This window comes from Parus major, chromosome Z, assembly GCF_001522545.3.
Source record: "Parus major isolate Abel chromosome Z, Parus_major1.1, whole genome shotgun sequence".
Taxonomy (NCBI): Eukaryota; Metazoa; Chordata; class Aves; order Passeriformes; family Paridae; genus Parus; species Parus major.
This window is the reverse complement of record NC_031799.1, coordinates 44,938,884-44,955,056: the sequence shown is the minus strand read 5'-3', so window position 1 is coordinate 44,955,056 and position 16,173 is coordinate 44,938,884. Positions and strand designations below refer to the sequence as shown.

At 36.9% G+C, this 16,173-nt stretch overlaps 1 protein-coding gene across 5 annotated transcripts in view; it reads right to left on the bottom strand.

Moving 5' to 3' along the window:
- Positions 1-455: 455 nt before the first annotated feature.
- Positions 456-16,173, bottom strand: part of PCGF3 (polycomb group ring finger 3) — a 52,124-nt gene continuing 36,406 nt past the window's right edge. For all 5 annotated transcript variants that reach the window (XM_015614898.3, XM_015614895.3, XM_033520418.1 and 2 more), the window contains 6 exons: positions 12,878-12,933; positions 11,644-11,754; positions 11,013-11,101; positions 9,253-9,390; positions 7,197-7,277; positions 456-5,766 (listed from right to left, as the gene is read on the bottom strand). In XM_015614898.3, the coding sequence (XP_015470384.1) occupies positions 5,719-5,766; positions 7,197-7,277; positions 9,253-9,390; positions 11,013-11,101; positions 11,644-11,754; positions 12,878-12,933 (523 nt within the window). In that variant the 3' untranslated portion in view covers positions 456-5,718. The remainder of the gene's footprint in view (positions 5,767-7,196; positions 7,278-9,252; positions 9,391-11,012; positions 11,102-11,643; positions 11,755-12,877; positions 12,934-16,173) is intronic.

The window sequence follows — 16,173 nt, the reverse complement described above, 5'->3', positions numbered from 1 at the left end:
CAGGACAATTATGCCCGGGTAGTATCAGTGCAACTAAGAAATACGTGTATGAATAAAACTGCCTTCAAAGCAGCCCAGAGTTGCTGACAGTTCCCAACAGACCAAGAGCATAAACAAAGGAACACACACAGGTCAGGTAAGTAAGTGCCTTTTTATCCAGGTACATAAAGACACCGGGATAATGCTGTTTGCCCTCTGGGTGACTGAAGCCATTTAATCTGGCAGTTTTAATCTGCCTATCTGGCAGTTACTTGACACACAATTGTCACAGACATACTGCCAGTCGAGTAATACTTCAGTCCATCCCTGTGTTTTGAGCAAAAGGCAGATTTTATGACAATGCAATGCCACACCACCTCTGTTTCAGTCACACTGCATTTATTCAGTGCTACGATGACGGTTAATTCCTTATTTACCCGGGAAAGAATGGGACAAAAATTTCCAGCCTCACAGCATTTCAGTTAGTTTCTCTGCTTTTATTAACAAGCATATAATATTCATTGGCAAAACACTGGATACAAGCTTCACTATCATAAAATCGAACATTAAGCATTAATCCCCAAAAGGCTTATTCAGACAAAACTAGCCACCAGTAGTACAGAAATTACACAGCAACACAAAGCATAAAAAATTGTAAACTTTTAAATGAAGCTAAGCCAAAAATATGGTTTTACACTCTGACAGTTCCAGAATCTTTATTATGCCATATATGAGGATAAAAGGCTTAGTGGTTGCACTGGCTAATTGTCCCTTAACTGCAAAATGATCCTGTTTGCAGAAGGAAAGAACAAACTTTCCTTTTGTCCAGATAAGTCACTTGAATTAAAGATTCCATCAAACCAATACTTTCAGTTTCAAACAGAAATAACAAAAATAGTGGAATATCAGTATTCAAAACTCAGGAGTTCTTCCTTCAGCCATCCCTCTGTTTGAATGAATGATCCCACTGGTTTCTGTGGAACCATCCAGGTTATTAGTAAGGTTACCAATGTAAATATTCATAGAATTGGACATTTAGTTCCTACCCTACCAGGACATTGTACAGGTCTTCGTGGCTTCAAAAGATTTCCAAAAACTCTAAGTAGGATAAAATATGGAGCAAATAGTAAAGTCACACCTTTAAGTTGTATATAAATAAACAGGTAAAACATTACCTGTTGACTTGCCACAGGACCCAAGTTCCTAGGTAATTTTTGTCCTGATTGTAAGTTAGTGCAGAGATTGAGGATGATTCCATGCTCTTTAATCTTGTTCTCTGCAGCTTTTTCTTCAAAAATAGATCTCAAGACCCAAGTAACATCAAATTATATCTTCTGTAGGGAGACTTGTGTGTGGAACTATTTCTTTCCCTGTTACCAACTTTAGGCAGACTAACTGAAGTTGCATTAATGTTTTCAGTGAAACATACAAACTGAAGTGATTACCTGAGGAAAAGCAGAAACTTTGTTTTTCTGTTCAGTAAAGCCTTCTGTACAAAACATGTACCTAAGATTCATCTCACTGATGTACAGACTGGTTGGCTTTTTCCTATTATATTTATCTCAATGTAATATGCAGAATGCTGTAAAATAGCAAGTTATATTTATCATCTAGTAGAAAAAAAAAAAAATCTGTAAATCCCCTAGGACTGTGTTGTTATAAAGACAATAAGAGCCAGATAAGCTTTCAAAGGCTAGTAGCCTATTGGAAAAAATAGCACCATCATAGTTGTAGTCTGATATTTTTTATGGTCCCATATCTCCTGAGTGACAGTGTTGTGCATACTATTGCACAACCAGTAGAAAAAAATATTCCCAGGTGTGATGGTACACAAATATACCAGACCTAACAATGGCACAAAACATTTTCAGATAGGCTGCAAGTCTTGTCGATTGCTTCCACAATTCACATTAAGGTTTCTTGCAAGATCGTTTATTTTAAAATATTGCTGACAGATAGTTCTTGTACTTACAGATATTTTAAATCCCCCATTTCACTCTTAAAATAAAAAATGGAACAAAGCATAAAACACACACACCACCCCCAAATAACAGCCCCAAATAAAACTCCATTTAAACAAGTGAGAAAAGCCATCTACATTCCTTTTAAATGTATGGTAAGTAGATGCTACATTTACAATTTAAACATAAGCCTAAAAAATGCATGTTTCAAACCTATTGCACAAAAGCATAAGTAATGCTCTTTATCCGTACAAAACAAAATCATACAGATGAAAGCTACTTAAACTCAATGTAAAAGGAAGAAGCTTGTAAAAACATCTTAAAATTTCATTCTATATGCCCGTAAATAAAGCTGAACCATTGAAACCAAAAATACTTGGATGGTAAAATAAGACAGAAGGCTTAAAATAGAATAAATAATTTTATAAAGTTAAAATTTAAACCCCCAAATCTTATTTAAATTCAATATTATATATTCTATCTGAATTCTTTATTTTTAATGAAAGTATACTTAATGAGACTCTAAGCCCAGGTGATTCATCAGTCTCATTGCTGCTGAGGATAATGCAACAAGATACTTCCTTACTGCAACTATTTACCAGCGTAAGAAATTGTAAAAACTACTTCACAGTAATGGCATCTTCACAAAAGCCAAAATAACCATGATCTCACCAGGACTAAGAAATATCTATGTCCGAGTCCAAATTTTAGTTCAACTTTGAACAGTATCAGGATAACTTTACCCAATATAATCTTGATATAAATTCTTTTAAGTGTCACAGAAATTAAACAAGGCTCTGACCCAAAGAAAACCTTGCTCTACATTGTAGTCTTTTAGTGAGACTAACATATGGTACAGACACAGTCACACCACTTCCGAGGGCAAATTTATAGTGAAGATGTTATCACATGTGATTCAGAAAAACAACTGAGTAACTTTGGGTTTCTTTGTTGGTTTGGGGGTTTTTTGTTTGGTTTTCTTTGTTAGTTTTTGTTGTTGTTTTTTTTTTTTTTACTGGTGCGGTTTTATCAGATTAAACACATTGCAAAAGCAGTTACACACAATTATAAGCAAAAACCCCAGCTATAGGTATTAATACTGGCTTGAATTTATGTATCCATATAAACAGTTTTCTATATACTGATAGCACCATAACAAATTCAAGTGATTCTAAAGATGGTTATAAACTTTTAAGTTTGTATTGTAAGTTGTTACAGCAAGAGAAAGATTTGAAAGGCTTCTGAATTTGTGTGTTCATAATTAATTTCTCAGTTGCTCAAGTACACGAGGAAGTAATGAAATCCCAATGTACTTTAACAGCACTGCGTCGATACCTAGTCATACAAAAGTTTTCTGCAGTACACACACTTGAGGTAGACAGATCTCATTTATATGTGTCTATGTATATATATTTTTGTGTGTGTGTATATATATATATTCTGATTAAGGTGGTTAATCAGAATGCTGTCTGGCAGCTTTAGTTTTATGTCTACACCAGGTACAGCCACTGTGTGTATACTCTGGGTACAGAGAGCGGGGACTCTTTACAGTCCTGTCCATATTCTCAGCGCCTCAGTGACAAAGCCAGCCCCTTCTTTACTAGAACAGTAACAACCATGTAAGAAACAGTTCCAGAGAGGCCCAGTATGTCAGCTTGTGTACACATCCATATCACCTGCATTCACTGCTTTCATGGAAAGTTTTAAAAATGGTAGACACATGATCTCATCTGTTCTTTTCTGCCAGATCAAGTAATTCTATAGACAGAAAAAAAGCTGAAAATACACAAACAGCAAGACAAAATCAGAGCCAAATTTGACTCAATGAATCACAGACATGCACACACACAATGCCACACAAGAACCAGATGTGGATTTTTGTGTAACCTAAACATTCAAATGCAGCTATCTTAGACTTCCACCCACAAGGACAGCAGCATGTTCTGGCCTTAGTGTGGCTCTCCTTTCCATCTCCACAATTCAGGAGGCTCCCTTTCATTCTCTGCTCACGTAATATTTTTTTATTTCCTTCCCACTCACGTCTGTGACTGTAATCAAAAATAAGGAGCCCTGTTGTCAGAGGTAAGCACAAGCAGCAGCAGAGCTGGGAAAGGAGAACTGAAGACTCCAGAGAGAGAAATTAAGGGAAATGTGCTGAGGAATGTAGCGCTTTGAAAACTCAAGAGGAAGAATATTTAAAATGCTTAGATAATCTCTTGCAGTATCAGCTTCCGGTTATCAAGTAACACTTTCTAGCAGAAGAAGCAAAGGAGCAAGCAAGAGGAAGCAGGGCTTCTTATCCAAAGACAATTTATCAAACAATAACAGGGTTTAATAATAGAAATAGCAACTAGCATTTTCAGCTGACAGGAAAACGCAAAACCAAAAATTAGGTTAACTATTTCCATCTGGCAGTTATAGGGCATACACTGTTTTCAGTGACTTCACACCTGTGCCAGACAAATGTTCTTACAATCGTACTATGGACGATACATAGTGGATATAGCTTGCAGAAATCACTTTCAACTACTGCTTTTTTTCAAAGCCAATTATTTCAAAAAGCCTTACAAAAAGTGCAGTGAGCCCTGCTAAGTGCCATTGAGGGTGCTTTCTATAACATACATAGTTATATGTGTATATAGATGTATGTACCCATACATACATGAATGTGTACTACCTTGCATCCATTAGGGCTGATGCAAGCAAAATTACTAGTTAAGGCCAAAAGGTGCTAAAATAATCTTGTCTTGACTCCCCATTCCTCCCTACCCCACGTAAGCTAGGAATTCCAGTAAGGAAAATGCTATGGTTTCATAAGAAAACAGCTAAAGAAATTTAAAGCTGCCCGTAATATCTGAAGAAGTTTTAATCAGTGAAATGAAAAATCTGCAATACTCTCAAAGTTGCCAAGAGCCACTGTTTCAACAGCTAGTGATAGCAAAGTCTCTCCAAATTAAAAACTGATTTCTGCAAGCCACAAATACATAAGAAATGCTTATTTTTTAAGAAATTCACAAATCTAGCACTTGTGAGTATTTGTCATTACATGGTGCAATTTATACCATAGCAAAATATATATCACGGCACATTAAAACCAACTGAAATTATTTCTATTAGTCTTACCAAATTAACACGTTTACAGAAGTATCAAAACTTTATTAAAACACAAGGTGAGGGAAAGCAATAACTGGGCAAAAATGACAAATTTATTGGTTTCCCAGATTTTCTTAAGTTTTCAATGCAGCATAATAAATTATCACCAGTCACTGTATTATCAGGTATGTTCAATGCTCTACAGAATAACTTGAATAAAGCCAATGCAATCAGGCATACTATATAAGACAATAACACTTTGCAAAAATATAGTTTTTAAAGATTTAGAATGCGAGAAGTAACTAAATGCAACTTGGTGTCAAAAGCAACATATTTATATCACCCCACAACACTCTAATTTTTTTTCTGTGTGTAACTGTAAGAGACAAATCAGGCTGAGCTACATGGAACTGTGAAGTGTTTTCAGTATCTGTAAACTTAATGCTGGTAGTGTCTTGCTGAGTTGAAACTTCTTTCTTCCATACAAAAAAAGTATAAATATTGTCTGCCCAGAAGCCTAGGTAAAACATACCTAGATGAAATATTCAGGACAGTCCACTATGAAAGCCCTCCAGTCTTCCAAAATTATTCAGCTGGTTTGTGTCATGTGATTAGTGATGCACTAAGAAGGTGCCAGATGATAGTCTCTGCAAAAAGCTCTGTCCAGAAGGACAATAAAGTTCCCTTACAGCAAGTCCATTTTGGGTCTATAGTGTAGCAGTAGAGGTGCTTTCTGTAAAAGAGAAATACCATTAAATTAAGAAACAAATCCAGAATTAATCTGTTCAGTAGGAAAAACTTCCGTGTCATAAACCAAAGCTTCAATTAAAGATGAGAGCAGCTATCTGACTTATCAAAAATTCACCAAGACAAAGACAATGGGCAACTTCATCTGTGGGGCTCAAACAAGTGATAAAGAATCCCTTCCCCTTTACTTCAGGAACAGATTTGTTTATCTTGGGAAACTCCCCAAAGCAATGGACATGTCTAGAAAGCAGCATTAGAGTATGTGCTACTTCACATGTAATAGCTCTCACTTGATTTTTCTTCTGTGAAAGCATCCATTGATTTTTTTTTTTATGAATAGGCAAACTTCTAAAAACCACAACATCCTGCACCATGATGTTCTGTGTCTCATGAAAACAATTGCTTCAGCTTGTTTGTTCTGGACCTTCCATGTCTCAGTTTCATTTTACATCCACCACATCTTTCACTTGGGAAGACAGTTTACAGTTCTGCCTTCCACATCTCAATTACACAGATCTCTCACAGGTGAAGAGTCGACTATGTACAGATGAATATTAATTTGATGCCCCTGTTTGGTTCTCCCTGCTACACCACAAAACCCTACTATTTGCATTGTATCTTTTTATCTATACCTACATTCAACTTCAGGTGTTAATCACCGGTCAATCAGGAACTGTGAAGACTTCATCCAAGACTTTATCATCCATCTGTCACTAACCTAAATAATGTCATTGCTGTCACTGCACTCTTAATGAACTACTCAAATCCATTTCCAGGTCATTCAGAAACACTGCATGAAACAGATTCCAGCAAGATTCCACTTGTGACATCTGCATTTTTAACACTGATCATTGACTTTATCTTGTGACTCTTACACAGGTCAATTTTTTTTTTAACTCCAAGACAGAAAAATGCTTCTCTACTCACATGTGGACCGCTTCTAGGTATGCATCCAAGGCCACCAAGTGATTTCACCTCAGTGTACACTCACTGTATGCTCAGAATGTGTTGCTTTTGCATTACAATTATGAACTTCTTGTTCCAATAACTCCATGTATACACATACTGACTCTGTTCAGTGTTGACTTCCCTCCTAAGTGTTTGGTTTTGCTATTCATCCTTACTGTTTGAAGGGGCTAAAAACAGCACTTTTTGTAGCTGCTACTTCCTCTGCCAGACTTTATAATAATTTGACATATATAAAATAAGTCTTTTCTCTTTTCTCTTGCAATGAATACTTCTCCTTTCCTTCATTTACTGGAAACAAATAAATACTTGGTGTCTAAGAATGTTGTAGTAGATATTTATAAAAGTAGCTTTTATAAAAGTATACTGCAGTATAGTTCCAAATTATTGTTATTTTATAAACATTTTATTTAGCCACTTCATGATTTACATTGTACCACTGTGTCATACCTTAAATCTCCATCTAGTAACAACTACAAACTTGAGTGTGTGGTCCTTGCCAAGAATCTCTTCATTGCATAATATGTCCAGCTGACAAAATAAAGGTAACAGTTAATTCATTGGGACCCAACAGACCAAAAAACATATTTCACGTAATGCTACACATTTGACAAGACTTCTTTTTCCCTGAATATACTGGAACTGGTAATCCTGCAGCTGTCCTGCAGACAAAAAACATACCAGGAAAGAAAAGATAATATCTGCTCTCAACACAGAGTACTGAAAGACCATGTCAATGCCTGCCTAGGAAACACATTATGATCTGGACTTAACTGCTTGATTTATCTTCCTGAAGAGTACTAATGGCCCTTCCTGAAAGCTTTACGTGCTTTTAAAAAGGCTGCATACATGAACAAGGAGCAAAAAATCTCAAAGAGACCTGTTATTTAGCATAGTATGATTTTTTTTTTTTAACTAACACCAGTCAGATGGCATTGTTAAAAGGACAGACTTTTTCAAAAACTATCTAGTCTGCCATATACTCATATGCTATATTTATGGGGTTTTTACAGATCGTGAATAAATATCTTTTGATTTTTACCCCAGTTTTAAAAAATATCTTGATATTAGAAACAGTGAGTATCTCAACAAAAAAACAAAAGGATCGTATGACTACTCACCTACAATAACTGAACATGAACTAAAACCAGGGAACATGTATGAAAACAGTTAGTTCCAGCAAGGTGGCTTATATCACAATGCTTTACCCCACAGCCCAGAAAGATCTGAATACGCATACAAGTCTACTTACATGGCAATATTTCAAACCTGGAATAGTCTGTATCAAGCAACCAAGTGACCACAAACTCAAATTCTCCTTCTATGTTACTTGGTACTGGTACAATTACACAGTCACTTATGTCCTTTTTAAGAAGGCAGAAAGGGATAAACAGTACTCCTGAAAAGTCTTTCTTTCAGTAGAAACCAAGTAGATCTTTAAGTCACAGATTGGCACAATACACTGGTGGGCGTACACATGTATATACCAAAAGAATACATTAAAAAAAAGCCTTCTGAACAATCCTTCTAGCTATGCAGCTGCTGGGGTAAAGCTGGGAGTCAGCCACCTCTGAGCCATATGGGGACAGAACAGGATAAATGGTTTTGTTTCAGGAAGACTGGCAGAGTTTGGGGATGCACTTGAATCACAAGACAGAAAGAATGTCAGTTTGAAGTGTACAGAAGCTATGACAGAAAAGTAGTAAGAGATTCAAATTGGCTGTTGACAAGTCTGAGTGGAAAGGTGTTGACACACTGGACTGGAAGCAGATGATCTGATTTGGATGAAATGTCTTAATGAAATTCAGTGAATCAGTGTCACAATATGGAACTGAAAGATGTCAAGTTAAGAGTCAGCTGAGATGTCCAAAAACTGTGACCAATTTCCACCCAAATGATAAACAGGGGCTGCATTCATAGTTTGACATTGTTAATTTTTGAATCTGATCTAGGAGAAGTGCAAAGTATTGCCTTTCCTTCTGTACCTTTCAATTTAAACTCTTCCCATGATTCCTTGTAAAGACAGGGAAAAGCAGGCATCTGGTAACACTCCGGCTGTGTAGGCAGCTCCTTCAGATTGAGCTCCACTAAGAGCTCAGAAAAGAACAAAGTATTTGTGGTGCTTTCTCTTCAACCAGGCTTCAGTGTTGTTCAAGTGTTGGTTTCTGCCTGGCCCCTGTAGACTGCAAACTTCCTGAAACACTGGGGATAAACCCAGCTACAACTGATCAAACAAATCGTCTTGCCGGAGTCCATTTCAACATATGTGGAAGCATATAACCAAGCCTTTCAGCTCAACTATTTATAAATGCACATGAAAAGATGCACTGCAAACTAAGTGGAAAGTCCCAAGAAAGGACAAGAAAATGGCTATATAACATATAATTCAATAAGCAGTGTATGCTTCTGTTTTCTGAAAATAAAATACATCCTTTTGCAAAGGAACAAACACATCCCTTTAAAGTTTTTATATCTGTAAATTTACTTTAAAAAATTAAAATAGTACCTCATTAAAAGAAGAAAGGTTGAGTTTTTTGGCAATGAACTTCTTTAGATGCAAGACTGTTGCTTGTGCAGAGCAACGAATCCATTTTCGTTTCAGTCCACGCAGTTTGCTGCTATTGCACTCCAAGCAGATGCTTACCTTCAGGAAAAGGCAAACAATCAAGTGCTGGCTGCAACAATTTTCTGCAGTCCCCTTATGTATTCCACCCGCAGTTTTTATTGATCCAATAAAGTGAAGTACCATACTAGTATTCTTTAAACTGAAACACCTATTTAAAAAATCACATTTTCCAAGATCTCAAAAGCTGAGTGTAAGTAATAAGACAAAAATGTTCAAGTAGTAATTTTTGGTGTCAGAACGCTGCTTTAGTCCAAATTCCATAGGCTGTCAATAGCTTACGAGGACTGTATGTTAAAAGCTAGAGCAAGAAAAAAGTAAGAAGAACCACTTCCAATTCTTAATGACTGCTTCTAACAATTTCTTACTGTTAATGCAACTGCTAATCGAGTTTAATTCTAACATGTTTAAAAAGAATGAATACAAATTATATGACTATTTTTTCAAATTCTCATTTCTTTTCACATCCAGCTATTTGTTACAGTCTAAGCTCTTTGTGATGATATGCTTGTATTGCACTAGGAGGATTTAGTAACAAGTACAATCCCTTTGAAAGTTCCCTCACATGGCAACTGAAAAGAAAATTAACCCAAGCTAAAGTTACTCTGGACACAAATAACCAGAAAACATAAAAGGCATGGCTTGTTTATCCCAAAAGGAGTTTTCACCTTTCAAGCAAGGTTGTGTTCAAAACTTAACATTGGGCTTCCCTGCTTTTCTGATATAGGGCTAACTCTGACTTAGTATTAAAGGCTGAAAACAAAATATGTAGTAGATTACTGAGAGTGCTGTTAGGGAAGCTTCCCTGTCTGACCATCCAGGAGGCATTCTGGCAGTCACATTCACACCACCTGTGCTGGGAATGAAGCCCCTTCACAGCTACACTCCTCACACTCACAGTCAGACCAGGATTTCAGCTCAACCCCAGGTTTCCCATAGCAGATTCTCAGACATCCATGTCCTTCAAACAGCTTAATTGTGGTGCAATAACTAAATAACAACAGCTCCAGCTGGTGCCTCTGAGAAGGGACCCTGAACAAAGGAACCCCTGAGCTTTCATACCCTCACAGCACCAGTGTCTGGTGGGGTCTCAGCTCCTTCTGGATCTCAGTGTCCAGTCCCTGATGGTGCCACAGGTCCCTGTGCCCCTTCCTGTGCGAAGGGTTACCAGCTCATGGCCTCTTGCCTTGGGCTCCCAGCCAGAGCTCAGCCTGTAGCTCTCATTGCAATTGCAACCCGAGCTACCTGCACTGAATGTGTTAACAGTGCCAGAGGTTTAATTCGTAATTATCAATATACATTCAGCTCAATGTATCATGGTAACAATGGGGTACACTCCTGTAGAAGGCAGAAAATTACAGAGATTTGTTTTGACAGCAATCTTTGAAAACTCATAAGCAGCAGGAACTATAAAGATATTTGCATGAAAATTTGAATGTATTCTCCCTTCGTGCCAAAACCCAGAAGTAAAACCTCATGCTTACAAAAAAGCATTACCCAAACTGCATCGTATTTGTATCAGAGAGCAAAAAAAGTAGCTTGAAAGAAGCTTATTTTCTTCTCTGTTAGATTATCCAAGTTATCCTACCAAAGCACAACAGCTAAAACACAAGATAAAACTGGAGCGTGCCCTTTGAGCCCACCTGTTCATCACTTCGGTGGTAGTCATTATCTTCTTCCTGTTTTTCCTCCGAAGTTTCTTTGTTAATATTTTCATCTGCTTTAGTTTCACCTTAGATAAAAAAACCCAGATATACAGGACACATACATATTATTTTTATATATAAACCCCAGATAAACTCAGCAGTTGTTTAGCTGTCAGTTGTTTAGTCGTATTAGCATTATAATGCTAATACAATTAAAACAGCACATTTCAGGACAAAAGTATAGAATAAGCTTTGCTATTCCCAAATTGTGCTTATCGGCTCAAGTAACACTTGCAGCCAACAGCTTATGACACGAAAGAGGAAAATACCTACGGAGTTCAGCTGCCAGCAGCCCAGAAGCAGGGTAATTTCACAGTCCCCATGTACGCACTACTATGGAGACCGATTTTGCCACAAGCAATGTGCTAGTAACAGCTAAAAAAGAATTCTGTGCACAAATAAGGGACAAGGCAACAATCCTATGCTGACTCAATTCTTCACTGTTAGGAAACAGTGTTAGGAAAATTGTAAATGTAATATACCCACTGGGCACATACTGCCAACAGATCTGTTGATCAATTTACTAGCTGTCACCCACCAAAGATAGAATAAAAAAAGGACTATTTACCATTTCGATGAGAATCTAGGTGCTGTTTTGTAGAACATGTCTCCCCTTTGATGTCCCCTGGAACTTCCATGCCCAGTTTGTGATAAAACTCCCTTTGCTTTTTCATTTCCGCTGTTTAAAATTGCAAATATTAATCCCTGTAATAAAGTTCTAATGCAATATTTATGAAGTTATTCCAAATCCCTTCCCACTTAAGGATTGCCAACAAGTGGTGGTGGTGTCATTATTTACTGTCTTCTATCTCTCCTATCGCATCAAGTCATGCCTCATCTTATTTTTCAGAATTACAACAGCATAAAGCTATCTGTATAATTACTACTTATACCATCACTGCTAAAATGAGATGGAATTTAAAATACAGCAGCTAATTTTGAATATCTCCCATTCTGAATATGACCCTATTTCAGTCAAAACATTGGTTTTGATTTTTTATATATACTTCTGATTTTCAATATCCTAGAAATAATTTTTGAAGTACCTACTTAATCACACCGATATTTGAAAATGCTCTGGTTAAAAAGCAGCTTAAAGAGATTAAAATACTCTATTTAAATGGAAGCTTTAACATGCATTAAGAGAAAAAAAATACTGAGAAAGTTTTATAAAGTATTTCTTTAGTTTATCAGATCTAATGTCAAATAGGATTATGAAAACAGAAATTGGAAGTTCCCTGATAGGAAAGAACTCTCAAAATAGAAACTAAAAGCAGTCTGCATTGCATTTCACCTCTGAGAATTCTAGAAAGCCTGGACAACAGGTACACAGTTTGACAAAAACAAATCAGTTATGGTATGGCAACATTCAAAAGCTGAATGACCATTCTGCTTTACGTAATATTGCTTTTGGTAGAAACATCCCATGTTGCCTCTCACCACCCCCACACCCAGTTGCTGCTAATACAGGTATGAAATTAAATTAAAGTAATTGCTAAAAATCAGCTATTAATCCTCTATCCAGTCCCAAAACTTATAAAATACTACATTACATGATATCCTCACTAACTTGAAGTTACAACTGAAAAGGGTATGGAGAAAAGAACAGAGGTTTTCTTGAAGTGTACTAGTTCATATAGTCTTGGTGTTAATTACACAAATGAAAGAGTCTGGCTTTCTACTGTATATTTTTCTCAGTTGCCCCCTCTCACCCCCTTTTCCATTACTTGAAAATTTTGGTTTTTTTAATGTCAAAGAATTATCTGCAAACTGACCTTTAAAAAGGTCACACCACAACTTACCTTCTTGGAGGCCTGGCACAAGTTTGTAAACAATATCTTGCATTGTTCTGTCATGACTAGCAAGGAAAAAAAAACCAAAAAACAAAATCAAAAGTTTAAGTTCACCATCTTAATTGAAAACATTTCTCTTTAAAAAGTTCCAGTACTAACCATATGCAAAAATCTTTAAATTTACCTAAGCAGAATTTTACTTCTCAATCAATATTCCTATTAAATCAGAAAGAACAGCAATACAAAACAAATTATGAAAAAAGTACAGGCTAAGACAGAAAATAAACGAAAGTTTGAGAAAGACTATGCTGTGGAGGAAATCACCCCACTGAATACATCCTGCTGCATCAAAACAATTATGTAACTAATAATCTAAAATTCTTTTCCAACTTAGAGATAAACTCTTTTTTATTACAAAACAATCAAGGATAGCTTGTTTCTCACTCTATAGACTAATTTCTCACACTTCTAGATTAGTTACCTTTACTAAGATTCTTCTAAAATGCATGAGAACAGTTCACACAAAAAGAACACAAAAAAACCTAAATTTTACTTTGTTCTTAAAAGACAACATTTTAACTGTGAGAAGCATTATGTACCGAAGTAGCTTGTAGAGGTAGTGTGGCTCAAATGAAAAAAAGGTAATAATCCCACCACAAGTAGAACAGCAGGGCCACTTAAGATTCTAAACTCAAATCCTCAGCTCACCCAGAAAAATCCCATTCTAGTCTAAAATAAGTTACAGTGTCAAAAGAAATTAAATATTACATTAAATTCCAATTAAGAAATAATCTAAGAAGCAATTCAAATGTCTGCCTTGGCTGCTGCAATGTCATTACCCCAAAGAATCTGCAGTATCATGTCCTGAATCTGCAGTGGAAATCAGTAAGCAAGTACAGAAACGGCGACAAATCACGACATTACAAACAGTAGTAACAATATTTTAAGTAGCACTACAAAAATATTCAAAATATCACTTATCCTAAATTCATGTCATTCAAAAATATTCAGAATATCACTTATCCTAAATTCATGTCATTTTGACCAGTAGCAATCTCAGGCTTGGACTATGAAGTGTCACATATGGACTGCAAATACATTGCCACAAATATTTCAACAGAACTATGTAAGTAAGACATCATCATTACATCAGAGGTGGCAATCTGGGGGCTGGAACTAGATCATACAGATCATCTTTAAGGTCTTAAAAAATTTTAAGATTTTATGATGCCATTTAACAGTATTTAGAAATATAAACAAGGAGACACATTTGGTTTACCTATTTTCCAGACAGACTGAGATGAATAGAAGTTTAAACCTCTACTTTCAAATACCTTGTAAAACTCTAGACTGTCAATTATTTTTTTAAAAAGGTACGTGAATATATCCAAACGTAGGACAAAGTTTGCTTCAGTTTTGATGAGACAATATTTTACAACTAGTTCTAACTGACTTGAGTTGAAGTCTATTCAACAACGAAAGTCAAATAACAAATTGCCTTCCAGGTGTTCTCAATATCATGTTGTTTCCTGGCCCCTTTTTGAACAAAAAAACAAGACCAATATGTTGTTTTTGTTTACATGTCATTTACTCATTCTTGCCTATTTGCATCTACCTATCCCTTTAATTACACACTCATACAGGATATTATCAGTGTATTATATAAATGTGGAGACAGCATACTTAGTTTCAGGCTCCTGAATGAGGATGGCTTGAGCAACATAACTGTATATGAAATACTGACAGTTTTCTGTAGAAGTGCAATCAAACTTATTTGCTATAACCATTGCTTCTGAAATTTTTATAGAAGTGAGAAAGGCACATTGAAAAATGCTATGAACAATTCAAGTTCTTTATAATGGAAGACAAAACACTACTTGATATGCAACAGCTAATGCAGACACACCATCACAATGCATTTTCAGCAGAGTTACTACACTGCAGTAAAATGAAAAGAAAGCACTCACGGAAAAGAAAGAATGTCTTTTCTGACAAGAAAAGGAGAAAAAACCCCAACAAAAATACTTAGTGAAAATGCAATTATACTATGTAAATGCAGATGGAAAATAAGGAGGTGACTGGCAACAGCCAACATGGCTTTCACTAAGACTAAACTGTGTCTGACAGATTTGGTGGTCTTCTATGATGAGGTTACAGAGACAGCAGATGAGGAAAGGCATCTGCCTTGGAACTGTGCAAAAACATTAGATGCTGTCCTGCAACAACATCCTTGACCCTATCTGGAGAAACATGGATTTGACCAATGCAGCACTTGGTGGATAAGGAATTGGCTGGATGGCTGCATTCAAAAGAGTTGTGATGAATGGTTCAATAGCCAAGAGGTCCCTCAGGGGTCAGTAGTGGAACCATTGCTGTTTAACATCTTTGTCAGTGACAGTGGGATGGCGGGCACCCTCAGCAAATTTGCCAGCAACACCAAGATCTGTGGGGCAGTTCACACACTGGAAGAAGGAAGGAAAGCTTAGGAGGTGGGTCCATGTGAAGCTCAAAGTTCAACATGGCCAAGTACAAGGTCCTGCACCTGGGTAGGGGTAATCCCAAGTACAAATACAGGCTGGGCAGAGAAGTGATTGAGAGCAGCTCTGAGGATAAGGACTTTGGGGGTATTAAAGAATGGGAGAATTAGCATTACCTGGCAATATGCACTTGCATATGCATATGCACAGAAAGCAAATTGCATCCTGGGCTGCATCAAAAGAAACCTGGCAGCAAATCAAAGCAAGTGATTCTGTCCTACTCTGCCTGCAAAAGACCCCACCTAAACCACTGCTTTCAGCTCTGGGGCCCTCAAATAAAAAGGATGTGGACCCGCTGGAGTGAGTCCAGAGGACAGGCATGAAAATGATGGGAGGGACAGACCTCCTCTCCTGTGAAAACAAGCTGAGAGAGTTGGGGCTGTAGAGTCTGGAAAACAAAGGTTGCAGGGAGCCCTCAGAGCAGCCTTCCAGCACATGCAGAGAACCCGTAGGAAGGCTGGAAACAGACTTTTTACATGACCATGTAGTCATATGACAAGGAGGAATAGTTTTAAACTAAAAGAGAGGAGGTGTAGGTTAGATAATAGGTAGAAATATTTCACTGAGAGTGATAAGACTGGAAGAGGTGGCCCAGAGAAATTGTGCATATCTCATCCCCAGAAATGTTCAGTCCAGGCTGCATGGAACTTTGAGAGATCTGATCCAGGTAACGGGCATCCCTGCCCACAGCAGGGCAGCTGGAACTAGATGTCAAAAGGTCCCTTCCAACCAAAACCATTTTATGATGATTCTATGACATTCTTATCT